The sequence below is a fragment of the Mastacembelus armatus genome, chromosome 14, assembly GCF_900324485.2.
Source record: "Mastacembelus armatus chromosome 14, fMasArm1.2, whole genome shotgun sequence".
Taxonomy (NCBI): Eukaryota; Metazoa; Chordata; class Actinopteri; order Synbranchiformes; family Mastacembelidae; genus Mastacembelus; species Mastacembelus armatus.
The window spans coordinates 7092734-7119874 of NC_046646.1; the positions used below are offsets into that span (position 1 = coordinate 7092734).

Genomic DNA, 27141 nt, shown 5'->3' on the forward strand with positions numbered 1-27141 from the left:
GTGTCCCACTTCTACATATTATATCCACACTTTCTCTCACTGACTGCAAAACCGTGAGATAATCCTGGGAAATACATTGCTCCTATGATCTAAGAGCTATCATCATTACATGTAGAAATGTAACTTTCATTTAGGAGTTTTTATTTGTTGTGTAACATGGTTATAGCGCCAGTCTGTAATATGAACATATATATATATGTATATATAACATCTCTAAATATGTGACAGGTCAGTCATGAAGACGTTTGTCCTGTATGTTCTCCTTCCCTCGTGTATTAGGACGGACAAACATTTTATTATTTTTTTAATGTATTTTAAAGTATGGCCAGCTGATTTATGTACAGCTGCAAATTGATGCGACCCTCATTGAAGCAGCAATTACAGGAGATTGGGCACAAGATGAACAGATTGGTCTGATAGCAGTTTATTAAAGGGGCCTACTAGGACGTGAGTCCAGAGCAACAGGCTAATTTTATTTTCGAGGGAAAAGTTAACCTCGACCGGAAGTTGTAATATTTTGGTCGTACCCGATTGGCTGGAAGAGTCGATGACGTCCTGAAAGAAGCAGCGTGAAAATGCGCTCATTTTTACCCGCCGTGGCTGAACAACTTTTTAGAGACATACAGAAAACACACCAGGAGTCCTCTCAGAGTAAGTACAGGAGACAGATGTGACAGCTGTTGGCCGCTGGACAGTGTAATGCAGCTGTAGCGCCGCTAGCTAGCAGCTGGCTAACGTTGTCGCAGCGTGTGACAAAGTCGCTTGATTTCTGAGCAAACTTGGCAATAACTTTGTCCTTCGTCAGGACCGAGTAGCTTCCTTCTCTTTTTGATTAGAGTTAGACGCAGCTGTCCCAGCTCCAGGGTGATGTTAGTGCGGCTGCTTTTCGTCTGAAGTACTGTGTTTTGCCAGAATGGAGTTGAACGAATGGTCTGTAGGGGGCGCTCCTGCAGCACAGGGGCAGTCCTCCTGTTACTGGACCTGCCTTTGTGAGGGTCCACACCTGAAAACACAGACCTGGTTTTACACAGCAGCCTTTTGAAGAATAGCTCTTCTGTTTTGGTGTCCACCTCCAAAGTCCTGGTGGAGACTTTATCCTCAGGAGCACTTTGACTGGTCACAGCCAGAGGGCATCCACAGGCTTCATCACCTGTTAGTCTAACCCCAGGGTCTAAGCACAGACGGGTCCCACGCTGCACAGATTGCACCAGCCCTTGTTGGCTGTTTAGAAAAAGGAGGGCTTGTTATAGTGTGAAGAACAAGAGACAGACATAATTCACACATCCCTAATCATTCTTCATCACACTTACCCATGATACAGTTGTTTCACGATTTAACACATTAAAATCTTATGCCACTAAAACCTGCAAAGTTTTGTGTATGTTATCCACAGAAAAGAACTGATTGCTGCCAAACTCTGTTTGTGTCAGTGGAGTGTTTTTATTAGTCTGTGATTGTGGTCTCGTACATACATCCTCAGTCTGAGTAGTCGACACAGACTATCCCAGCTGTTCTTTTTGTCCTGATTATGTCCGGCTTTAGCCCCATTGACACAAGACATGTCTGTTGCCACCTCACCAGCAGTACATATAAACCACAAGTTTGATAAAAACAAGTGTGAAGTGTTTTTATTTCACTAGAATCTAAAGTAACCTTTGTCTGTGTGAAGGTAAAATAAAAATGCTAACTTTTTGTTGTATATAAAAACCTTAAATTGCAACTTCTAGATCAACGTGTAGTGAAATGTCAAAGGTCTGCAGCCGATCATTAAATTCATTATTGCTTAATCTAATTTTCATTCATTTCAATATGTGCTGCTTTCATTTTTGGTTGAGTGATCACATGACTGATCATTATTTCAGTGGTCTGTAGGAACAAAGCACATAGAAACACCTTCCTTACTGTTTGTTCTCACCTGTGTCCCCAGAGGCCACTGTGCTCTACAGCACTGGAGTGGAGCAAATTAAGTGGTTTCAGTTAAAATAAACAGCACTTTCATGTGTCACAGAGTGGAAACATCAGGCACTCATGTCTGAGCAGTTTCTCCAGTGGCTCAAATACTTTTTTAAGATGCGAAGTCAAACCAAACAAGTATAAACATTGTGAAACTTGTTACACAATCACTCAAAGTGGCATGAAGAGCTGTGCTGTACCTGCCTGTAACCAATAGTTAATTCTTAAATATATGGATTTTTTTGTTAAAAAGAAAACATGAACACACATTTAACACAATTTCCTTATTTTTTCAGTTCCTGATGACCTGCTTATTGCGTAAGTGTTAATCTGTTTATTCTCATTACACCTCGACTTTGATCACAGATGTTTATTAGTAATTCTCAAACTGATGATATGTTGCTGTCATTTATGAAACACTTGACTTTAACCCTGTCATGAAGTTATCATCATGGAGTACAAAGATCTGCCCATGGTCGGATCTGAGAGGATGTGATTGCAGAAACCACACTGAGGAGGATGAGGGAGGCATTTTTACAATCTGGCTTTGCCAAAGTGTCTAGCACTGAGACACAGTGATGCTGCTCTCTGTCTTTACTGAGACATTTCCTGGCAAAGTGGTCTGAGAGTGGAGGGGTGCTCCTTGTCTGGGTCAGCATGGCCACATCCTGTCTGCTTCTCAGCAAGCCTCTGGTTTAGGTGCTCCTTATGACACTTTGTGCTAATTCACAACAAGCCATAACATTTTTATATTCTCTCCTTCAGTTTCATCTTGGCATGCTGGCCACTTAAATGCAAGCGAAATGGAATTAAAAACTAACAAACAAGCTGACATGAAAATATAGTTTATATACAGTATGTAGAATATAGTATATATTAATTGTTGAATAATAATGTCACTCCACTACAGACACACCAGAGTGGTCATAAATAAATTGGCCTATTTTAGAAACAAACGTAGCAATCTTAATCTCTCTCTTTTTTTTTTTTTTTCTTGTCTTTCAGTCTGAAGTTTGTCTTCGGGCCTTGTGCGTTGCAGGCTTTGGACCTGGTCGACCAGCGATCAGTCACCTGTCTGTCATCTCCTAGTGGACGTAAGGCGTTCCAGGTGTGTTATGTATCTATTGCATGTGCTATTTAAGAAAAGCTGTGACACATTACAGATACGATGTGTGTGTGTACTGTTTCTGATTCAGGGGTGTTTGAATGTGAAAATCACCTCAGTTTGTTGGATCTTAATTTTCTGGTGAATGTTTGACTTATTTTCATTTTGGGATACATCCAGCCCCACATCCCAGAAACGCACACTATTGTGACTGTAAGATCCCAGATTGTGACATAACTTGTGGAAGTACTGTGTGAATGCGTCAGGTATTTATTTTTTTAATATAAAGTATCATTAGACCTGTTATAAATAGGAACTGACAGAGAATTTGTTGGGTCTTTGAGTAAGTCATACCAAATGATATTATTCCATACTTGTAAAACTGACCTAAGTCACGCCGTCCTCAGAGTTAAAGGTTAACCTGAGTAGGATGTGCAGTGACTTGTGGTGGGAGAAATAAGGCCGTCCACTGAGGTTGTGGTCATTGTGACCCAAATTTCCTGTAAACTCCTCCAGGGCCCTGCAGTTTTGTAAAAGGAACTGTGAAATACAATACAGCTAAATAAAGACATGGATTCTGTTGGGACATTTCAGTTCAGTTGTTGGTGTATTAATTGTTTTACTTCATTTTTGCTCAAGGCTGTCTGACGTCCATGGTCGAGCAGAATGTGTGATTAATATAGTAGTCTTTTTATTGTGTTCTGGAAATGGCTTTTTTCAAACTCCATTTCTTATCATGACAATATGACAAGTATTTATTTTTGTTCACAAGGGAAAAGAAATTTCCACAGTCCTTTTAAAAAACAAAAACAAATGTGTTGCCAGTTTTTTTGTTTTAGTTTTTTTTTTTTTTTTACATGAGCTACCTTATGTAGGTTTTAACCTTATATGCAGTTTGTCCTTTTCCTCTGGGAAGGTTACACACCTCACCATCTCTGCTTTATTGCTCCACTGTTTACATTCTTCTCTGCAACACTTTAGTTGAAGACACCATTAATACAGTGATATTTCTTTAGTGAACATCAAGAGGAAGATTTAGATGGTTGTGCATTCCTGGAAATACACCCTCCTTTTTACATCTGACTGAAAGTGACTAGATCTAGTTAAGACTAACACAACCAAGCATTGTTACCATATCATCAGGTTTTGTACTTGATGGACTATGTAGGGGTTAAGTTGAGCTGAGCTCTGCCTCCTGACATCCAAATGATACCCTGCCAGAGCTCAGCTCTATGTGCTTCAGCTTCTCAGTATTGGTAACTGTTATTTAGTGACTTGGAATATTTGCTTTCAGGCATTGTCTCATGCTGAGCAAAACAAATGTAAAATGCAACGCTTTTAATTTTACGAGATTATTGTGGCAGCAGCACAGCAACAAGATCAATACTCATCTTGTAAATTCATTGATTTAAGTCTTTGACATGATTTGGCTGTAGCTTTATTACCCTAAATGATTTTCTACAAAGCAAACAGGGAAGCTAACACATCACAGCTCAGGATGACTCCAGCACCATCAAAGCTGTTGCTACATTATTGTGACAATAGAATCACAGTATTGTTCTGCCTTGATAAGTGGTTTATAATGGAGATTTTTTAGGTTTGTTCCTTAAATACAATAACATCTGCAGCTTTACTATAAATATAGAACTTAGTTACTGAGATAAATAAAATTTAAGCCAACAAATTGTTTCCTAATAATGAAAAAAACGATGTATTGTACTCAGCTTTTAAATTACTGTAGATAATCCAGTTGCTTCAGGTCAAAAATGTGTTTGTTCTTATGCAGTGACAGGAATATTAGCATTTTTTGGAACATAAATTTAAGTCAGTCCCACCAAAAATCTCTTTGGACAAGGACTCCCTCTACTCAAAAATTTCAATGTAATTGGGAATCTGTCACTATTTTACAGATAACTTTTCAACCATTAGTCAGATTTCCATCCATCCATCCATCTTCTTCCGCTTATCTGGGGCCGGGTCGCGGGGGCAGTAGCCGAATCAGGGATACCCAGACTTCCTTCTCCCTGGACACTTCCTCCAGCTCTTCCGGGGGGACACCAAGGCGTTCCCAGGCCAGCCGGGAGACATAGTCCCTCCAGCGTGTCCTGGGTCTTCCCCGGGGTCTCCTCCCGGGCTACTCATGCCCGGAACACCTCCCCAGGAAGGCGCCCAGGAGGCATCCGATACAGATGCCCGAGCCACCTCAACTGACTCCTCTCGATGTGGAGGAGCAGCGGCTCTACTCCGAGCTCCTCCCGGGTGACCGAGCTCCTCACCCTATCTCTAAGGGAGCGCCCGGCCACCCTGCGGAGGAAGCTCATTTCAGCGGCTTGTATCCGCGATCTTGTTCTTTCAGTCATGACCCAGAGCTCATGACCATAGGTGAGAGTAGGAACGTAGATTGACCGGTAAATCGAGAGCTTCGCCTTCCGGCTCAGCTCCTTCTTCACCACAACGGACCGGTACACCGACAGCATTACTGCTGCCGATGCCCCGATCCGTCTGTCCATCTCGCGTTCCGTCCTTCCCTCACTCGTGAACAAGACCCCGAGATACTTAAACTCCTCCACTTGAGGCAGGATCTCTCCCCTGGCCTGGAGATGGCAAGCCACCTTTTTCCGGTTGAGTACCATGGCCTCGGACTTGGAGGTGCTGATTCTCATCCCAGCCGCTTCACACTCAGTTGCAAACAGACCCAGCGCACGCTGGAGAGCCTGGCTCGATGGAGCCAACAGGACAACATCATCTGCAAAAAGCAGATTAGTGAGATTTGTCAAATTAAATAATCATGAAGTTTTCCATCAAATGGCAGGTGGGCAGAAGGGGAGGAGAAAGGGAGGTAGAGGAGAAAAGAGAGGAGCTCAGTGCACCGATGGTCCTCAGGCAGTCTAGGCCTATGGCAGCATAACTGAAGGATGGTTCAGGGTTACCTGAAGCCAGCCCTGAGCTTTGTCGAAAAGGAAGGATATAAGTCTAGCGTCAAATGTACAGAGTGTGTCTGCCTCCTGAACCCAGACTGGGTGCTGGTTCCACAGGAGAGGAGCTTGATATGTAAAGGCTCTGTCTCCCATTCTACTTTTGGAAAGTCTGGGAGCTACAAGTAGACCTGCACTCTGAGAGCGAAGTGGTCTATTGGGATAATATGGTACTATGAGGTCTTTAAGCTTTGAAGGAGCTTGATCCTGAAGGGATTTGTATGTGAGGAGAAGGATTTTAAATTCTATTCAGGATTTTACAGGGAGCCAATGAAGAGAAGCTAATATAGGAGAAATATGATCTCTCTTGCTAGTTCTTGTCAGGACTCTGGCTGCAGCATTTTGGATTAACTGGAGGCTTTTAATGGAGTTACTGGGACATCCTGATAGTAATGAGTTACAAATCTAGCCTTGAAGTAACAAATGCATGGACTAGTTTTTCATTTTGAGACAGGATGTTTGGGGATGTTAAGGCAATTTTGTGCAAGTTAAAGAAGGCATTTGTTTTATGTGTGAATTAGACATATCTTGGTCAAAAATAACGCCAAGGTTTTTCACATTAGTGCTGTAAGCCAAAGGTATTCCATTTAAAGTACCTTTATAGGTAAGCTATTGAAAGTAGTAACTTACTTGTCATCCAGGCCTTTATGTCCCTCAGACATGCTTGAAGTCTAGCTATGTGATTTGTTTCATTAGGTTATGTCATCTACATAGCAATGGTAATTAATAGAGTGTTTACTAATAACATTATCTAAGGGAAGCATGTATAAGATGAAGAGAATCGGTCCTAGAATAGAACCTTGTGGAACTCCATAACTAACTTTTGTGTGTGTGGAAGGTTCATCCTAAACATGAAGAAGTTAGAATCTGTTTGATAAATAAGATTGAAACCACTGTAATGCTGTTCTTTTGATCCCAATCACATGCTGTCTCTGTAATTCTGTGGTCGAAAGCGTCAAAAGTAGCACTAAGATCTAAGAGACTCACATTTCGGTGATTTTTAATAGTGCTGTTTCTATCCTATGATGTGCTCTAAATCCTGATTGAAAATCTTCTAATAGTTCCTGTGTAGTAGTGTTACATTATGCTGTAAATCACATGCATTCATAGGAGGCTCTACTACATAAACAGCATAATAATAATTAATTAATAACATTATTCTTTGTCAAATGTTAAAATATTGAGTTTATTTTCCAGGATAACAGCTGTCAGTTCAGCTCCTCTGATCCTGACAGGACTGTTTTATGTTTTAACAGTTTCAAATCCATTAAGTGAGACTTTTGTTTACATAGTGTCTGTTCAAATGCTGTCTCCAAGCCGTGCCACAAATATTTAGCTTACTCTACCCTGAGTGCTTCAGTGGGCAGCTGTTAAAAGCAACCCGAGCTCTAAGTGCCTGAAATGCCATGCCAGAGGTAGCATATTAGCTAAATGTTATCACACCAGGTCTCCGTCTGGTAAGAAATTGAAATTGCATGATTGGAGGGGACGAGGAGGTCAAATCTTGGTTAGTAAGACATCATAAACTTGAGAAGGCAGTGATGACATTTTCAGGAGCAGTGGCTCATTTACAAAATATAACCCCTCCCCTCTCATCCATTTGTCAAGAGTCCTCACAAATTTCCTGTAAGGCAGGAAGAAGTTGACAGAGCACATTTCTCTCGTCAAAATAAGCTTAAATGAGTAGACATTAGTTTTCTGAAATGGCTTCCAGAAACTCGTTAGACCCATGTTTGGAATTCAAGCTGTATTCTTGACCATGAAGTACTGAGTTTGGACTTACATTGATTTGTGTGATAGTTGATAAATTAACAAATTCCATCATTTTTTTATTTCCCAGGGTTAGAATTGAATTTCCCCTGTCACATGTCGTCGGTCTCTACTTTCCTCAGAAGGAATGAATATCTTGGCATTTCACTGCTTTTCACCTTATCGCATTCCTAACATTCAGTGACCTTTATGTAGGGAATGGCATACCTAGGCCTGTGGGGACACAGTAGTGAGTAAGTGTATTGTCAACAGTAATGAACTTGATCATCAACCCTCTGGATGATAGAGTTCAGTCTTTTACGCAACAAAATATTAATACTTGTTGTTGAGTGTTGACTTTTTTCTTTTATTATCTATTATATGTTGGTATCTTATTATCTCTCAAGACAATGTCCTGTTATTAAATTATCTTTATTTATTTATTACTATTACTATTTTTTTTCTTCTTTCCTTCTCCCAATTTAATTTTCCTTCTCACCTCGCCCTCCCATACCTGCTGCTTGCTTCCTCTTATGTTTTGTGCATAATTGTGTAAGTACACCCATCTTAGTATGTCTTACTGTCCTGTCTTGTATTGTCTGTCCAGTATCATGATATGCCTGTAACGTGTGTTTTGTGTAAGTGCGCCTGTATTTTTTTGTTTTGGGTTACTGTAAACTGAATAAATTAGGTTTTGGACTGTTGGTTGACTAAAACAAACAATCTTAATACTTTTTTTATTTTTTGTCATTGTACATGCTAAAATACTGTGTGTTTGGACAGCTTAGTGTTCTTCACTACAGTTTCCGGATAGAGCAGGGACAGTAAAATACCAGCAAGGAGCTTGATTTTTTTTTTTTTTTTTTTCTTTACCTAGATCATGTTGGACCTCTCAGAGTAGTTACTGTAATTGTGACTTCATGAGGTGGTGAAAGAAGATGGTGGTGACGCTGAGCTGTACTGTGAGTGCTAGTCCTGCCTGGATTGTAAAACACTCTTTGTGGAGGCAGGTTTTTACCACTTGAAGAAGCTGATTGGTGCAGACACACTGTAAGAGATAGGCTGATCTTGAAGCACTCTGATGCTGCATCAGGCAGCCAGAGTCAGTCAAACTAAATGCATCAAATCAGTGGTGACTGTTGATGCAAATAAACAGTATGTTGATGTACAGATACGTGATCTGTGTCTTTGACTTCCCAGAACTTTACATGTCCCTGAAGTCCTGGTGAGTAACCAGTGGACATAGGGACGTCCAAACTCCTGACCCTTTGTCTCATGGTGATTTCCCCAGAAATATCCCTATGAGAGGCAGAATTTCAGGCTGAGGTGGAGCCAGAGCTTTGCTCAGGCTTTAACTCTCACTGCTCCATCTGCAGTGCCTGAATAGCAGAGCTCAGTGTCCAGTGTTTGGGTGAGGAAACCTGGATTCCTGCCAGGCAGTGGAGACCTATAGTTTATGTTATAATGATATTAGCAGGCAGCTCTGCAGCACAGAGGACTGTTAACTGCAGCACAGCCATGTAAAGCCATGATGTTAGCAGACAACAAAAAGTTCCACAGTGTGACTTGGTTTTCAATAAACTCCGCTCTTTAGAAAGTGTAGCGGTCTTTGGCTTGGTCTTCAGAGTTATTCAGTTTCTGTTCTCCTCCTGCTGTGCATGGTGTTTTATTCATCTTTACTGAGGTGCTTTAAGTACATATAATTGTCTCTTTTGTGGCTGATTTCTAATGAAGTGTCACTGTGAACAAATGAGATATTTTTGCTTCAGTAGGTCACAGAGAAAGGTAATCTATCAAAGCTCTGGGGAATAATGAAGCTTGCTCTGTCATCTTGGGAGGCATTAGTTACTGGGAAGTGTCAAGCTAATCCACCGACTTAATACCCTCATGTGTCATGTGCATGCTGTCAGCCAAGGCCATTAGACCCCACATACAGGTTGCTTAAAAATGCATTATTTCTATGTTGTCTCCTACAAATAACTAATGCAAAATGATGGGGTTGGTGGATCCAGTCTCACCCACAACACATCCACTATTCTGACACATTTATGAAACATTAAAAATATTGGGATACTTCTGTAAATTCAGACTGTGAAGTCAGTAGATGCACATGTGGATCTGCAAACTGGAAGTCACAGTCACCTCCTGACCTTAATTCCTGATAATTGCAGCTAACATTAGCTGGTGCAGTAACGCCGTAGGAGCAACAGACTCGGTGCGCTTTGGCATATTCCAGCCAGACTACTGTAATTGAATGGAGTATTGATTTACTATGATTTATAGTAATATTTTCATATTGCAGTAAAACGCCATGACTGACCTGCATGGTTTCACTTTGGCTCAAGCTCACAAAATATTGAATTATAGAAATGATATGAAAATGTAGGAAAAAATGAAGTGACTTGTTTATACTTGTAACTAAGATTTTTTTTTAACTACTGGTTGATGTCAAGTCAGCATTATTTTATAAAAAATAATGAACATTGAGGGAAATCAAGGGTGAGGTGTGAGATGGAAGAAATAGTGACTTTAAAAAAAGAGAGAGATGGACCTGGAGACATTTTCAAGTCTTTACTGTTCTGCACAGCAGTTATGTCTGGACTTGTTCACAGACATGTGGTAAGAGCTGTTTTTCCTTCATGCCTATGCACTATTTGACCGTCTTCACTGCTCCTCAGCCAATACAAACAGTGTTGTGATCATACTTGCACTGCAGCTCATCTCTGTTTATAATTTTTTAAATAGTGCCACATACTGAAACATACTTTCCATGAATCTGTTGCAGGTAATGGGAGGCTCGGGGTGTCTGTACACTTGTTTTGTGTCCTGTCACTACTGCCCATGCCCGGCCTTCGCCTATGCTGTGCTCCGCAGAAATGAGGCTCTGCTGGTGAGTTTCATGCAAACTATTACACACATGTCAGGCTGCATATAGAACCATAGTCCTTCTTTGGTCAGATCAGATTCATACTCTACTTTTAGACAAACATACAATCTAAAGACTTTTTTCTAGTTTGAGATCGTGGTTTAATTTTACTGAAAATTTTGTTCCTGCAAGTAAGATCTAAAAAATATCATGAAACTCAGGACTCACTGCTGATTTAAAAAATAAAAATAAAAAAAAAAAAGTTGAAAAAATACCTGACCCTTCACACAGATGTGTCTTGTCAGTCAGGTGTGAATCCTCGTGAAAGCTGTCACCCAGTCAAAAGTGAGAGAGAGCCCACATTCTTTGTGTAGATGTTTTGGGGTCAGGTCATGTTTTTGTGTCTTCACTCTGACTGGCCCTAAATATCTGTAAGCAATTGCTCCAAGAGTTCTTTCCCTGGAGGATGCTGCTAAAATCAGTGTGAGAAACGCAGACCGTGCAGCAGACCGTGGACATTCTTCGTGAGCACATTAGCGCCACTGATATATTCCCCATGAAAACAGACTAAAGACTGAGAAATAAAACTGCTCACTGATTCATCAAAGCATGCTTGTGTGGGTTTTCTCCAGGTACTCTGGTTTCCTCCCACAGTCCAAAAACATGTATGTCAGGTTGATTGGTGACTCTAAATTGCCCATAGGAGTGAGTGTGAGTGTGTGAGGTTGTTTGTCTCTATGTGGCCCTGTGATGGACTGGGGACCTGTCCAGGGTGTACCCCTGCCTTCCACCCAGAGAGAGCTGGGATAGGCTCCAGCAGCAGGTATAGATAAATGGATGGATGGATGGATTAAGGCTTAGGGTGAATCAGATTTTAACACAACTCCCTTATCCCACAGTCAAAACTATACAATACCCAGGAGACTCTGTAAGTATGATCATGCTGTCTGCAGCCCTCCCACGCTGGAGCCACTCTGTTCATTGAGGGGCTTTGTAGATTCCAGCATGACTGGATAAGGTCAGACCAGGTCCAAGCTGCTCTGACAAGTCAGTCAAAGTACAGATAAAGGAGCTCTCCCACCAGCACCAGCCAGTCAGCAAGAGCCGCTAGTAAACAAACTTGTGTATCTGTATCCTTTTCCCCACACTTTGTGTTTGGTAATCCACAGGTATGTTAATGTGGAGAAATCTCGTTTATAATCTATGGAACAGGCTGAAGGCGAAACAAGTTAATGATTAACTGGAAATATTGGTAAAAATGAGACGAGCTTCTGAACGTGTTCAGTGACTTGTGCACAAATACCAAAACCACAGGACAACTTGTCATTCAGCACACACTGAACTCCATTTGGAAAACAACACACTCATAACCCTCTTCGTCACATGTGCTTACCGTAATTACTGGAAATTGTTCCGGCATTTGCATGATGACTAATATTTCAGACTGATGTTTTTCTCAGTGAAAAACTTCCAGCAGATCAGAGCTAGTCTAGTCTGGTGCTTACATGGGGTCTTAGAATTTAAATTGGTGGATTGTGGTTAGGGCTTAATATCTGTGCCATTAATCACACCAGTGTCTGTGCTCTTTTGTCCCAGTGCAAACACATCCTGGCCATCTACCTTTGTCAGGCCATGGGTGTGGCTCTGCAGGAGAGTGTGTCTGATCAGCAGATGTCCATGCTGCTCAGTGGGACAGCAGCCCCCTGACACACAGGTATGTTCATTGCTGTGGACCAGCACACCTGCGCCCCCACGGACAGCGTGGACCCTCCTGGATGAGGGCCCATATTTTAAACAGACTTTTTGGGTCACTGCAGAGAGGACGGCAGCACGGGAACTCTAACATGATTCCTGGGCTGTGCTGTGTTTCTCTGAAATACACCAGATGTTGCTTTAGTTATTTTTTTTCTTTTGGAATGGTTCTTAATCGACTTCCACGGAAATAACATCTGTTCACTGAATGCGTGCTGCTTTATATTTAGGTTCTATTTATCTGTCGTTGCATCAGTTAGGGAAGTAGTGCGTGCCAGGATGTTGAAATTGCTTCAGAAACTGTTTCTTCTCCAGTGTATCTTTGGAAATATAAATTGTCATATGAATTGAATGTTAGGAATAAAGGCTGATCAGTAACAATATAAACATCACCTTTATTAATAAAATAATTCACCGTACATACAGGTTGTATCATGTTAAATAGCAATATCAGTTTGCAGTTGTAGTTTTCTTGAATGAAGAAAGCTTGAACATTAGCTTGACCACAGTGGATGTTTTTCCTGATTAGTAACGACACCATAGCTCACTGACAGATATTTACTTCGGAATGAAAGGCAGGAATGTTAATGTCCATTTTATCTGTAAAATCACAAAAGAAGGCAATAGTTTGACATCAATCAATACTTTGTAGAAAGCCAGACACCTACAGTACTTTTTACAGTCAACAAAGACAATAGTACAATAAAGTGCAGTTACAGTGTAGATGTCTCCATTGGAATGTACTAAAACGTTGGCACACTCCTGTATTTTAGCCCTTGAAACTATTCAGAGGTGGTACACTGGACACATCAGCACGTGAGGGGAGATAGTGAAGCAGTGGAGGCAAACACCAACACACCAACGAAGCACACGAAACAGGAAGTAACCTAAAATATCAGTGCAATGTGTTTTCATTTGTGTAGCAATGGCTCCAGAGTGTCCAAAACATCCTAATTTTTGCACAGATTACAACACCCCCCCAAAACAAAAAACTTTACTAAGACCTCTTTGTGACTTATCAGCTCTCACCCCTCTTTTCAAAAGCAGGAACGTTCACAAAGATGCTGAGCACCAAACCCCCTGCAGGTTAGGAGCAGAGCATCACTCAGTACAAGGTGGTGCTACAACTGTGTCCGTCCTATGATGCTGCACTATGAGTGCAATAAAAAATTGTCATTTTTTCCGGCGTCCATTGGACTTGGAGTATTAGGAGTCCAGAGTGCAACAAATTACATATGTTTTACCCTTAAAGCGAATTGTTTTCTCATATGAAACAGGCTGGAGAGGACTGACCCAGCTGAGGCTCTTGAAGGGAGGGGATGTTGTCAGCTTGACTCCTAAAGCAAGTGAATCAAAGCATCGGTGCTTTATGTTACCTAAGCCACAAAAACATGTGTACCAGGAGAAATTAAAGTTGCATTGATTTAGTGTGTCAGATTTTCGACTACTTACAGTGTGTCGTCACTTGGCTCGAATGAAAACAGCTGAAGATGCTCTGTGCCAACGCAATCATCTATAAAGGGTACAGTTAGTTTTCCTCTTCCTGAGCGTTTGTCTTAAAAGACATGGAAATGATATGGAGCACCACTGCAGGTGTGTTTTACCAAACAACTACTTATTTCCAGGTCTGTGTGACTGACTCAAATCATGCTGTTTGTCTCAGAGCCACAAAAATACCCTTCTGCAGAGACCATTCATGAGACAGGATAAGCATTTCTTTTTCTCTCTCTCTCTCTCTCTTTTTTTTTTTTAAATTACATGCTTACATTTCCCCCCTTTTCTTCTGCTTTAGTTACTGGCAAGTTCAGTTGCTTCTGATCCATCTATAGATGCCATGTTCCTCTGCCTGTGCACATTATTCATGGAGAATTTTCTAGTGCAGGGGCAGAGACTTCGCTGAAGCAGCAGCTCAAGACCTTTTCTAATATACAAAGGTATTAGGTTTATATTTTATTTTGGCTATTGATATGAAAAATATCAATTTTCTGCTTCTCAGGCTGCCTCAAATAAAAGGACTGTACTTTCTCTATATTCAACCTGTGATTCTTGGATGGTTTTGGACTGCTACCATTGTACCTTTCTAGGTCCACAAGTACAGATATAGCCACACAAAGGTTTTTTTTTGTTTTTGTTTTTTTTTTTTTTGATCTTTACATTCTCAAAGGTAGGTCATGTAATAAATAAATTACCAAACACTGGCAGTGTTTCTGGTTAGAACAGAGCTGATCAGGGATAAATAAAGAAATTAAGTTTGAAGTGTTCAGTCCTGCAAATCCAGTTAGCTTCATCAGGCTTTTTAAAATCTAAAATCCTTCACCATACAGGTATGTAAGACTCACCATTCATCATGTCACTGCCTGACCCCTGATACACAGCACAATTCATAAATAAATGTCCACGTTGAAGGCGTGTTTGACATCAGTTTGTCTTCACATATCCCATCTGTAAACATAATAAACCTTAGTGAACATAAAATTCAGGGCTGAAACAACAGCGCTGACACAGATAACGCTCCTCCCCCGTGTGACTCTCTACAGCAGAGGGTCGATGGTCATGTGGATCTGGTCTTTGTTGCGTCTGCTGCCGTTGGAGCTGAGGTACAGCTCCTCCCTGCGGCACAGGATGTACCGCGCCAGGATCTTACGGAAGGTATTCCTGAAGTCCTGGATGCGGTAAGCGTAGATGATGGGGTTGACCGCAGAGTTGGCATGTGACAGAATGATGGCCACGTACATGACAACACCTGGCTTCTGCAGCTCCTTGTAAAACAACGTGAGGCAGTTGAGGATGTGGACGGGCAGCCAGCAGATGGCGAACAGTCCCACGATGATTGAGAGGGATTTGGCGGCTCGGATCTCCTTCTGCAGCAGCCCGTGGTGATGGCTGTCCCCGTTGCCCACGCACTTGAGCTCGATCTGTCTCAGCTGCTTCCTGGCCACGGTGAAGATCTTCAGGTAGATGCCCAGCATGATGAGCAGTGGCAGCAGCACACACACAAAGAAATTAAAGTAGACCATATAGTGCATGTCCACCACACTCTCAAAATAACACTTGAGTTTGCAACTCCATAGTGAGTCTCCTTCGCCACTCAGCCCTTGGGTGAGACCAGCATTCGTAGTGTTTGCTAGCCCAGAGCTGTTCCTGCAGCTGGAGTACTTCAAGTTCCAGCCAAAGAAGGGGATGAGGCCAATGATAAAGGAGAGGATCCATAAAATAGCAATGATCTTTCTGGCAGTCTTTCCTGACATTAATTCCTTGTACCTGGAGAAAACACAGCACTGGTTAGTGTTAGTTCCCGATGTGGAGGTTTGAAACGTGTCAGTCTGAAAACAGGTGGCAAAAGGTTCAGCTATAATAGATACACAAACATGGCAAAACAGTGTGAGCATGAATGAAGCTTTGCAATAACTGAACCAAACAGTTTCTCCACAAACTACTTGTCAATTTTCTGATAAGTGCCACTGTTCCTCTCACGATGTTACATGCCTGCCTTTTTATGTTCTTGATTTCTTAAAATCATGCAACGTGAATTAACAACAAAGAATCTGCCAGACATTAAGAACAAACCCGGGTGGACTGTGAATTGCAGTAGATATTATTTGTTTGCTTTTGTTACTGGGAAAAGATAAGTAAGTAGATCTTTAGTGTAATGTTTAGGTTGTTTGATTTCAGGCATTGACATTTTTAAGCTCAGTTTGCATCTTGCATCAAAGTTGCTGCTGCTTTGGTGTCATTGTATCATACTTATAACTTCAAGCAACTTTATTATTTGTTATCATTATCTATTTATTAAATCGGTAACATACAACAAATAGTATGGAATGTCCCATTGAGTACTTTTGGATATTCAAGTATTGCTCATAAATTTTTTATAGAAGATTTTTACTTGCAGCATTATACTACTGTATTTTTTATTTAGGGATCGGAGTACTTCTTCCATCACTGGATGCTCATACTGTATGTTCTGTATGTACAATCTTGATCTTCACAGAATCTATAGCTATAAGATAAATGTAGTGGTGTTGTGAACCACAGTATTTCCCCCTGACATGTAGTATATTATGATGACTGCTACATAAAGATGTAAACATATTTATTCCACACCACCTGGTCTGAGCACACACAAATCCTGACTCAACCTTGAATGTATCCGGACTTCTATCATCCCAGTGAATCCTCTCAGCCTGACGTGTGGACTTGGAGGGGAGGGCATGTGTGCTGCGTCTGTGCTGCGTATGCCAGTGGAAACTAAGCTAAATTTAGTTAAAACAGCTCGTAAACAAGACAAAAAAGATAACTGAGAGGAGTCATGCACCATTAATTACATCTTTGAACCATGAAGTTCTTGCTCAGCTGTAACACCATCCGTCAGGCCTACTTTAATGTTATTCCTGTGGACTTTATCAGGTGCAAAATCAAAGCATTAAGTTTGCTGCTATCTCTGACACCATCTCATATCCTGCTGCTCTTAGACTAACAACAAAATTACACATGCCAGACTGGTTATATATTTATATATTCAAATACTATGAGTGACCACAGGAGCAGAGCCTAAAGACTCGAAAATAAAAGAAGCCAGTGAAAGAGACAATGGTCTTCACTTTTTTTATTGTCTGAGCTTTGTGCTATATACCTTCCCCCCACCCCCTCTGACTGAGTATGCTGTCTGTGGGGACAGTGCCTGACTGAAATATGATATGAAATTATTAGCAGCAGGTGCAGAGAGGCTGAATATTGAGATGCAGGGCTGACTGCCATCCTGACTGACCCATCATATGCACAGAGCTCCAGGCGCAAAGAACACTTTCCTCAAAGTTATTCAGTCGAGCGACCGCATGCTAATGACTCATATACATGCCGACAAGCACACAACCTGCCGTTGCCACAAACAGTCTGATCTCTACAGCTGCACAGTACATGATCACACCATATCAGAACAGTTTCTGGTTGGAGGGCATCAACAAGTGAACGGTAGAATTCTCATCAATGAATTATTAATAAACCATTTTTGTACCTTACTGTGTTAGTAATAAGGCATTTCCCTGTGGGTGTGACTGCTTTTTAATGAAGCTCCACTGTGGGATATGGAACTAAATATACAGGTCTGCAAAAATCTTAGTTTTTTCAGCAGTAGTAGTAGTTCACAGTGGAGTAACACTGGGAGAGGATCACTTCATGCCCAGTATGGACAGGAGCAACACTTAGACAGACCAGTAAGTCTTTGAATGAAAAATGTGAACTAAAAATTAAGAATATGTGAAAAATGGTACCTATGTGTGGTCATTTAGATCACATACTGTGAACTTTGTTAAAGCTCACTGAAAACTATAACACTGTTGCTCAAGCACTGACTTACTGAGTAATATTCACAAAGTTCCTCCTTCTCTTCAGACTCTTGTCTGACTCTTGAATGTGCTTCCTGACGTTACCTACAGTCAGTCTCCTGAGCAGGCTTGATCTTGCCTGTCTGGCGCTTTACTTTACTGTCCTGTCTTACATATTGTTAGGACCATGCACCCAGGAACAAAAACTGGATGCTCAGAACGGTCCGACGCAGAGATCACGTCTGTGCAGACGCAACCACAGACTATCAGGGGACCAGAAATAGCCAGTGGGGAAACGAAATTGAGGAAATGGTTGTGCTATTTCAGGAAGAGACATCCACCTAATGCAGAAAATGGCCTGTATGTGATGAATGAGATATCATCGATGCTATTTGTGTACAACTTGTTTAGCCTAAAATGTTAACGTTAGGTAAGACATTTGTAAATATGCATTATTGTTGCTGTTCCTTTTGTGCTGACAAATGATTGTTCAGATAAACATAAACATGGCATGAAGTGGCAGGTGCAGATGATGCTGTGAGGATGGAAAGAGACATGAGTTTACTGTTAAGGAAGCAAAAGTCACCCAGTGCAACAGAATCACTACTTTCTGTGGGTAGTTGGTCAATACCTGTTATAGCACAAAACTGCTCTTTGTTGGTTTTGGTCTTTTGGTTGTGGGATTTATAAATAAATGATACAGTGATCTCCTTTATAAAAGGCTGTTAAAGAGAACCCAGATTATGAGGAAGTGGGTTCAGTATACAGTAAATGACTGACTGAGGGCTCAGGCAGGAAATCAGTTCTGTCAGAGACCTGCTTTCAGATGCAAACAATTTGTTAGTAAAATGAAAGTCACATTACCTCAGCAACGAGACTTTGTAATCATGAGCCCAGTGTGTCTGTGAGTGGGTGTTCACAGCAGCCTATTCTTCTTCTTCTTTTCCTTTCGGCTGTTCCCTTCAGGGGTCGCCACAGCGAATCATCTGCCTCCATTTAACCCTATCCTCTGTATCCTCCTCACCCACACCAACTATCCTCATGTCCTCCTTCACTACATCCAAGAACCTCCTCTTTGGTCTTCCTCTAGGCCTCCTTCCTGGCAGCTCTAACCTCAGCAGCCTTTTACCAATGTATTCACTGTCCCTCCTCTGAACATGTCCAAACCATCTCAATCTGGCTTCCCTGGCTTTTTCTCCAAAACATCTAACATGAGCTGTCCCTCTGATGGACTCATTCCTGATCCTATCCATCCTCGTCACTCCCAGAGAGAACCTCAACATCTTCAGCTCTGCTACCTCCAGCTCTGCCTCCTGTCTTTGTCTCAGTGCCACTGTCTCTAAACCAGACAACATGGCTGGTCTCACCACTGTCTTGTCCACCTTTCCTTTCATTCTTGCTGACACTTTTTTGTCACACATCACACCTGACACTTTCCTCCACCCGTTCCAACCTGCTTGCACACGTCTCTTCACTTCTTTTCCACACTCTCCGTTGCTCTGGACTGTTGACCCTAGGTCCTTAAAATCCTCCACCTTCTTCACCACTAATCCCTGTAACCTCACTGTTCTACTTGAATCCCTCTCATTTACACACATGTACTCTGTTTCACTGTGGCTAACCTTCATTCCTCATAGCAGCCTATTCTAATAGTTCTAATAATCCCAATGGTCAATTATTGATGAGTGGTGTGTGAGCCCAGTCTCTGCAGCCCCCTCTGTGGAGGTAATAACACAGCAACTCTGCCCATGGAGGGGGGAGAGGACACTGCACTGTGGCCTTCACACTGGCTCATGTTCCCCCACCTTCCCCCTGCTCTTCTCCATCTTCCAATCTGTCAGTCACAAGCACAGCAGTTAGAGCCGGGTCCATGTCCTGCACAGCACCCCCTGCTCTCTCTTTGTGTCTTTGGTGGCAGGGAACGGGTGAGCGGCTGAATGGATTAGTTGTGGCGCTGACAACAGTACGCTGGCATCTGGCTTTGTTTTGCTTTCTTCCCCTGCTCTATTCCCCACACACACACTAAACGTCCTCTTACATGTCCAGCACTATCTGCAGCTCAGTTTCAAACACAGTCCAACAGGTTCAGACCGACAGCACATGGCGACTTTATACTTCACCCAGCCTGCCGCTGTGTGTAGGCAGGCAGAGCTGTACGGTGTTGTAACTATCAACTGTATGGGTGGAGTAGCTCTCTAAAAAACAAGCTGTATAGCATGGTAACAAGGATAAAACACTAACATAAATTTGAATCGCTTCATGTTCGGTTAGTGATATGATCGTGCAGGAACTGTTGACAGAAGAGGGAAATGTAAATAAGCAAATAAGCTGTAGATGTATATAATCTCTGGGTACATTACCACAGAGAAGATGGACTTGCTATCCCAGATTGTAATAATACATCTGTGATGCTCAACCAGCTCGACAAGCTTGGTTTGATCAGAGTAAACCTTCACTTGTCACTGTTGTTGCTCTTATAAATACAATGATACAATAAACACACGACGACATCTAGTTCTAAGTCTGTCTGTCTATCTATGCCTCCTCTACTCTCCAAAGCTGCTCCTAAAGTATGTCATTGTTGGACTGTGCAAGAACATTGTTTTCCAAATGATTTTCGTATCGCTCCATAACCAACGGATCACTTGTTTGAACAGAGCCTCGCCTGGTTCTTCAGCTCTAATATCACATGAAGTTTTCAATGTTTCTCATCATTTGTGAAACTCTAGAGCAGGATTTAACACACTACTCCACCCTTACACCGAGCACACATGCTGAAACAAAGACCGGAGGAAACAGACCATTAAAGTGATAGAGCTGAAATCTGCTAAATCAGCAGTCTGAGGCGAGAGGATGCTCACTTTCCCTCACCACAGTGAGGCAGTGCTGCTGCTGCTGCTGCTGCTGCTGCTGCGGAGGCCGACGGGGACAATTGTTCATGGTCAGGGACGTTGTTAAAGGTAACATGAAAGCTCCGTCAGGAGAGAGTGACAAAATAGCCAGAGGGTAATTTCTGAGACATGTGGACAGGGAGGACAGGGGCTTGAGCAGAGTGTTGAGATGGTGTACACTCTCAGGGTATAAAACATGTGGCACTGGCCTTTCACTCCCAACAAAAGCATCTATGGAATCACTTAGAGAGATAATCACAGCCTCACAGGGGCTGCAGACTGGTCAAACTCTCTCTCACACACATACCACAGATGAACATGCACACACTTCTTATCAGATGTGTGTAGGTGTGAGTTAGGGAGCTGGGCTTTCAGGGCAAAATTTGCAGTGCCGTGCTGTAAACTTTTTCAGGGAACGTCATGAGGATGTTGTCCATTTATAGGCAGTCACAGTCTTTTCTGTGTGAGGAGGTAGGATGAGGCGAGCTGAGGCTTGGTTTCTATCCACCCGTCAAACAAAGAAGTGCAAATGGGGATTTTACAAATCACTTGGTTAGTGGTGCACAGTATTCACCCCAGACTAGTGTCAAACTGTCCTTTCTTGCCAGTGTTTGAGCATAATGGAAATGACAGCACATCTCTCTCTCTCTCTCTCTCTCTCTCTCAAAAACAGCACCTGCACACGAACATCCCCCAAAACCACACGCAGGACCCACAACATCCACTGACACAAACAACCCTCCGACACAGAGAACAGCCAAATACAACACCACCTAGAGACAGACAGTTCCCATCCGATAATAATGCATTACCTGGAAGCGCGGAAATATCAAGCAGTACTGTGCTGTCTCTGCCCCTTTCTGCTTCCTCAGGCGGACTGCTCACACGCTCACAGGATGCAGTTAATTTCTGTGGCCTTTGCTATCAACATCAATGGAAGTGACAAACTGGCCAGTTATTGATCCAATGGCTTCTCCTGCTGTTTTACATCACAAAGGTGACTGACACATCTTTGCATCTTTTATGAGCTGCAGGAGAGCCGGATGAAAGGTGCACAGCCTTCTAAGCACCTAGAGATGGCCACTGGCAGCACGCACTAAACGGTCATATGTACATATATACAGAAAAAAATGGATTAAGTGAGAAGAAGGGCTTCCAGACGAGTGTTTGTATATTTAATAATAATTTAAAATAATTGATGGTTTCACAGTTATTGCACTGACACTAATGTTGCAATGTGTTTTGTTTACTGTGATCTGTTGTCCAGCCAGATATTGATTAGTTTATAAAAAAGGATTCCTGACTCTTTTTCTCCTTCAGGCTCAGAGGACTGGGAGATTGAGGGTTCTTCACAGTATCTTAGCTGTTCCTTCAGTAGGGCTGTGCTCTTCTGAACCGAGAGCTCTGATGTTGTTCCTGGAATCTGATGGAGCCACTCTCCCAGTCTGGGGGTCACAGCCCCGTGTGTTCAGATTACCATGAGGACCAGTGTTGCCTTCACCTTCCACATCTTTTCTAGCTCTTCTTTTAGCCCCTGGTATTTCTAGAGTTTCTCATGTTCCTTCTCTCTGATGTCGCTATCACTTAGGATCGCTACATCTACCACTACGGCTGTTCTCCTGTTTGTCCATCACTACTATGTCCTGTCAATTAGCCATCACCAGTCTGTATCTGGAAGTCCCACAGGATCTTAGCTCAGTCGTTCTCCACCACCTTTGAGGGCGTTTCCCATTTTGACCTTGGGACTTCCAGCCCATACACACACACACACACACACACACACACACACACACACACACATATATACATACACATATATATATATATATATATATATATATAGTATATCTCTCTCTCTCTCATGTGTATATATATATGCACACACAAACACATACATACATACACACACACATATATATATATATATATATATATATATGTATACACACATGAGAGAGAGAGAAGAGAGAGAGAGAGATAGGTGGATATATATATGAATTTGACAGGACCTTATGCAATGAAGGTCATAAATAGTCACTTTAAAGTGTTTTCCAAGTCTGTCTCTAACACCAGACCTAAACAATGTTTAGAGAGGTATTATTGGATTATCGTGCTCAGTTTAGACATGAACCCTGCTGTTTTTACACGAAGCATTAAGCCCCACAGGAAGCTGATTCATGAGATCATTGAGCTGATACTGATTTTCCAGGTCCTGAATTCAGTTAGTTTCCTTCCATAAGAGCCGAATGGCAACATGTAGAGACTTTGAGAAAATGAGCTCAGGCAGTTTTGTAAAGACAGACAAAGAAGGAAGAGAGGATTTCTTTCAGAGTTACGGTCCTGTTGGTACAGGGGTGAGAGGTTTTCCTAAACCCATCAGGATCAAACAGGTCCCCTAAAAATGAGCTGGTTTAACTTTGATTAAATTAGTTAACATGAGATAAGGTGGAAACATGACTATTCTAGTGAGAGGCTTCACTATCCCCAGTTTCTTATTTGATATTCAGAGAAAAAACAAAGAAACATCATTTTTCTAACAGAAAAAAAAAACAAACAACAGGCCACTCACCTCAGAGGAATCTTGACGGCCAGATATCTGTCAATCGCAATAGCAAGAAGACTGAAGATGGAGCTCTGTGTCAGTACCAAGACAAAGCAGGCCAGGAAGAGGCATCCATAAAAGTCCAGATGTATCCCGACGCTGATGGTTATGGCAAAGGGGATGGCGAGGCAACCGACCAGAATATCAGCCACAGCCAAGGACACCAAGAAATAGTTGGTGGCGTTCTTCAAAGTGGTGTTGATGGCGACAGCCCAGCACACCAGTATGTTGCCGGATATGGAGAGAATAGCAATTACTACTTCAATCACGATGTACAACGTATTTAGGCCATTCATCGCAAAGTGTGTTAAAGGACTAAAACCTGCAGGCTGTTCAGAGAAAACGGGCTCCCTTAACACTGGCTCTAGTCCCAGAGGAGTAGAGGAGTCTCTTTGCTGTAGTCCAGGAGTACTCCACAAGTGTGAGCTGCAGACGCGACCATCTGCTGGAAAGAAAGTAGTTTACTTCAACTTCATATTATTTCACTGTCCCTGAATCACGGTCCATGCGTAACAGCACACCAATCCTCCACGCAGCCTGCGTAAGTGTAGCCATAAAACAGGCAGTAAGTCAGTGAGCATTGTTTCCGCTCACCTTAATTAACCTGCAAATCGTCTCTGGATGTTTTCACGTCAACAGCGACCGAGCTGCGGAGCGTTCAAGCCGCGGGTGTAAACCTGGAGCGCGGGCAGAGTCGCACAACTTCACCACAGCGGTTTTGAAGTGGAGGGAGAAGCCCACGAAGAAAAGGGGCAGAAAAAAAACTCTAATTTCACAGAGAAACCACGCCCCAAAACACGCGTGCACGTAAACACACACGCACACACACACGGTGTTTCCATTTCTCCAGAGGACACTACACTGCCTTACATTCATTTCCTGGAGACGCACTAAACCGAGTCTTCCCCTAACTCGGAATAAATGACGTTACGCGGACTTGGGGTCAACAACACTGGTGATGCCAGTGCTCACCCGCGGCGCGCCAACGCACGCACACGCACACGCACACCTGGGGTTACAAGTGCCGAGGCGGGTGAATCCCCAGCGCGTCACAGGGGTCAACGTCACCGTGCGTAATTCCACGGCATCCAACGACGCCACCACGTGCTCTCCGTTCGATACCGAGCCCCGTTTGTGCACAGCACGCGCATACACGAAAACGGTATTTTGTTGAGCTCAGGTAAAGAAAGGATCAGTGGAGCATGGTTTACCTCACGCGCCCGACGTCTGCACGTGACGACATGACAGTAAAGTTATATGTGAGAAAATGCAGAGTGTTTCTGACAAGACGCGCGTTATTATTGGGTGATCACTAAACTCCAGCAAACCTTTGACTCATTTTACTTCTCTTCGTTACAGTTCGGGGGTCTGGCCGCTTCATGGGCCCTGAGAAGAGCAGAGAAGGTGAGCCGGGTGCAAGCAGGCCTCTCTGTTCCGCCCAGTGTTCACACATGATTTACAGACCTGGCTCCGAGCTTTAATTGGCACAGCGGAAAAGCAGTTAAACCTCACAGGAACACATTCCCAACACAGTGTTCACACAATACGCACCGATCCAACCCAGCGTCTTTGTGTTGAGGCCAGAAGTGACTCCGATGTGTCTTACTGTCAACAAAAGGGGCATGTTTACGACATCAGGATGTATCTAATTAATACTGACTTGGTGCGTCAGCTCTTAACTTTCTCACTCAGATGTTTCGATTTAAATGAGAACTGGGAAAAGCCCTTTGAAGGTATGAGACATTTACTTTGCATAATGGACTTTTTTCATTGCAAGGCATTGAAATTCACTGGATACACGACAAAGATAAAGTAATAGCCTACACTCATATTTGTAATGAGGAGAACATGTGAAAGTCACTTTTGGAGTAAAACCACAAGAGCACTTTACTGCTCTAACTGTAAAACACACTAAAACACACATTTACCAACAGCAGCTTGTGCAGAAAGTGGTGACTTTTAGTATAAAATATGAAGACATGCTGCAGTAAAGTCTAATGTTCCTCAAGCACAAAGACATAATGTCCCCACATAATCCAGTTTTCATGTTGCACCATACTAATGTAGCCTACATGTGTTTTCATCAGCTCAGGCATGATTTTCATGCCATACTGTACGATGGCGTCATTTCAGTGGCATGTGCTAAGGCAGACCCTCACCACATACTATAGTAAGACTTTTCATACCATAGTACTATAAGGAAACATACTGCACCAACACATATTTGTATTGATACATCATTTTCACCACATACTCTAGTGAGGTATGATTTTTATGTGACATTATCTCAAGGAAAAATAACGACATATTATAATGAATTATTTAATAACATACTATACTTATCCATAATTTTCACCACATTGTTATTTTTTTGTCATACTGGATTAAATAGTAGATTTCATGACATATTATACTTTGGCACTATTTTTCACCACATACTATAGTAAGGCATCATTTTCACACCTTACCGTACTAAAGCAGAATGTTCACCACAGTCCTGCTCAGTGAATTGGGGACCAAGGTGTAACCAGAGAAAGTAAGTTGACAAACTTTGAAGGACTGGGCTTGTCTTTTATATATTAGCAGTATCTATGTTCAGCACTGCCTATATAGAGCTTAACACCATCAGTGAGTTGCCTCTACTCACAGCAAGTTTGTGTCAGTCCAACCAGCGACACACAGCACTGGACAGATCCCAGTGACCCTAAATAGGAATAAATGGGTATAGATAATGAATGGACCACCATCTGTTCTGTAGTTAGCCCATCTCTTCCATCTTCTCAGATATGTCCCTCGTGATCTATTAGGAATTTCTCAACCATTTCATAAAAAAGGTTTCACCAGTCAAATGTTTCTCTGGGGAACCAAAAAGGACCTCAGAAATAACTTGTGGTGTATTTGCAGGCCCAGCTGTGTTTGACCAATTTGAACCCCTGTCCCCTTCAATGCTCTCCAAGGCAGTGTTTCACACCAAATCCTCCTTTGTCATTCCAGCTAACCTTTTTAAAGAGGTCTAAACTACTCTAGAAACATGTAGTTTTGTCATTTTTCAACAAATGCCTTAGTGTAAGGCTGGTTCCATCAGGTGTCAAACATGGATGTTAATGTTATCCAACATCTTAAAATACCCAGTACCTGTATAATCAAGCTTTAAACATGTAATTACCATTTATATAGGTTTTAATCACAGCCATTTGCTGTGGTCATTTGCTTTTGTTCCAGGACAAGAACAAAAATTCAATCCTATGTAACCTTTTAGATAATGATTGAAAAGTTGACATTTATTCAATAATAAGCACAATGAGCGCTTTGAGTTTGGTTTCAACATCAGGCACAAGAGTAGATTCAGCGTTTCTGCCTGACAAAACATCAGTGTTTTGACTCATAATTATTTCCTATCTGGGGAATTAATGAAAATAAAAACAATCCTTTATTGAGCAATATTCATCCAACAGTCCTCCAAAGCTGACATCCAGAAATAGAAAAGTGCATACATTTCTGTCCACATTCTCAAGCTCCAGGATGCACATCTGGTAAATAAATAAACAGCTCTTTTGTCTTTCAAAGCATCTGCCTCTGGAGGCTTGTCTAAATCTCACTACAGAGCAGTGTTCATTTCTTCAATGAAAACTATGGCGAAAATATTTATTGATGACAAAAACAATAAAGCCAAATGAAAAGAAAATTTGAAAATGAGGAAATGTGTTACATTTTTTTTTAAAATCACTGAACACAGACAAAATAATTCTTGTTTTAAAACGTTACGTTTTACTCAACATTGTACAGAATCTGTGAAAACACAAGCTGCAGCTCGTGATCAGTTTCCTCTAGCAGGCAATAATATCTTACTCAAACGTTGCTTTAGCTGCTTGACCTGATGCACCACCATCAAGTCTCTCACATTAACATCCTGCCTGTGTCGTC

The 27141-nt window shown here is 42.0% G+C and overlaps 2 protein-coding genes across 6 annotated transcripts; one reads left to right on the top strand and one right to left on the bottom strand.

Moving 5' to 3' along the window:
* Positions 1-528: 528 nt before the first annotated feature.
* zswim7 (zinc finger, SWIM-type containing 7) lies at positions 529-21378 on the top strand. Of its 3 annotated transcripts, none has more exons than XM_026328842.2 (6): positions 529-651; positions 2250-2271; positions 2959-3061; positions 10568-10672; positions 12245-12362; positions 21289-21378. In XM_026328842.2, the coding sequence occupies exons 1-5, from the start codon at positions 576-578 to the stop codon at positions 12353-12355; spliced, it is 417 nt and encodes a 138-aa protein (XP_026184627.1). In that variant the 5' UTR covers positions 529-575; the 3' UTR covers positions 12356-12362; positions 21289-21378. The 3 variants fall into 3 exon arrangements, with proteins under 3 accessions (XP_026184627.1, XP_026184626.1, XP_026184625.1); XM_026328841.1 differs by lacking the exon at positions 21289-21378 and adding an exon at positions 13678-13782; XM_026328840.2 differs by lacking the exon at positions 21289-21378 and having other exon boundaries at positions 12245-12822.
* adora2b (adenosine A2b receptor) lies at positions 12776-24084 on the bottom strand. Of its 3 annotated transcripts, none has more exons than XM_026328838.2 (3): positions 23812-24084; positions 23185-23659; positions 12776-15661 (listed from the first exon to the last, which is right to left on the bottom strand). In XM_026328838.2, the coding sequence occupies exons 2-3, from the start codon at positions 23511-23513 to the stop codon at positions 14932-14934; spliced, it is 1059 nt and encodes a 352-aa protein (XP_026184623.1). In that variant the 5' UTR covers positions 23514-23659; positions 23812-24084; the 3' UTR covers positions 12776-14931. The 3 variants fall into 3 exon arrangements, with proteins under 3 accessions (XP_026184623.1, XP_026184624.1, XP_026184622.1); XM_026328839.2 differs by having other exon boundaries at positions 23185-23662; XM_026328837.2 differs by having other exon boundaries at positions 23185-24084.
* Positions 24085-27141: the final 3057 nt, after the last annotated feature.

Coding starts and splice junctions, on each gene's coding strand:
- zswim7 (XM_026328842.2), top strand. CDS start 576: ATGCGCTCATTTTTACCCGCCGTGGCTGAACAACTTTTTAGAGACATA. Junction 652..2,249: donor ACACCAGGAGTCCTCTCAGA/GTAAGTACAGGA, acceptor TTATTTTTTCAG/TTCCTGATGACCTGCTTATT. Junction 2,272..2,958: donor CCTGATGACCTGCTTATTGC/GTAAGTGTTAAT, acceptor CTTGTCTTTCAG/TCTGAAGTTTGTCTTCGGGC.
- adora2b (XM_026328838.2), bottom strand. CDS start 23,513: ATGAATGGCCTAAATACGTTGTACATCGTGATTGAAGTAGTAATTGCT. Junction 15,662..23,184: donor GCCGTCAAGATTCCTCTGAG/GTGAGTGGCCTG, acceptor TGTTTTCTCCAG/GTACAAGGAATTAATGTCAG.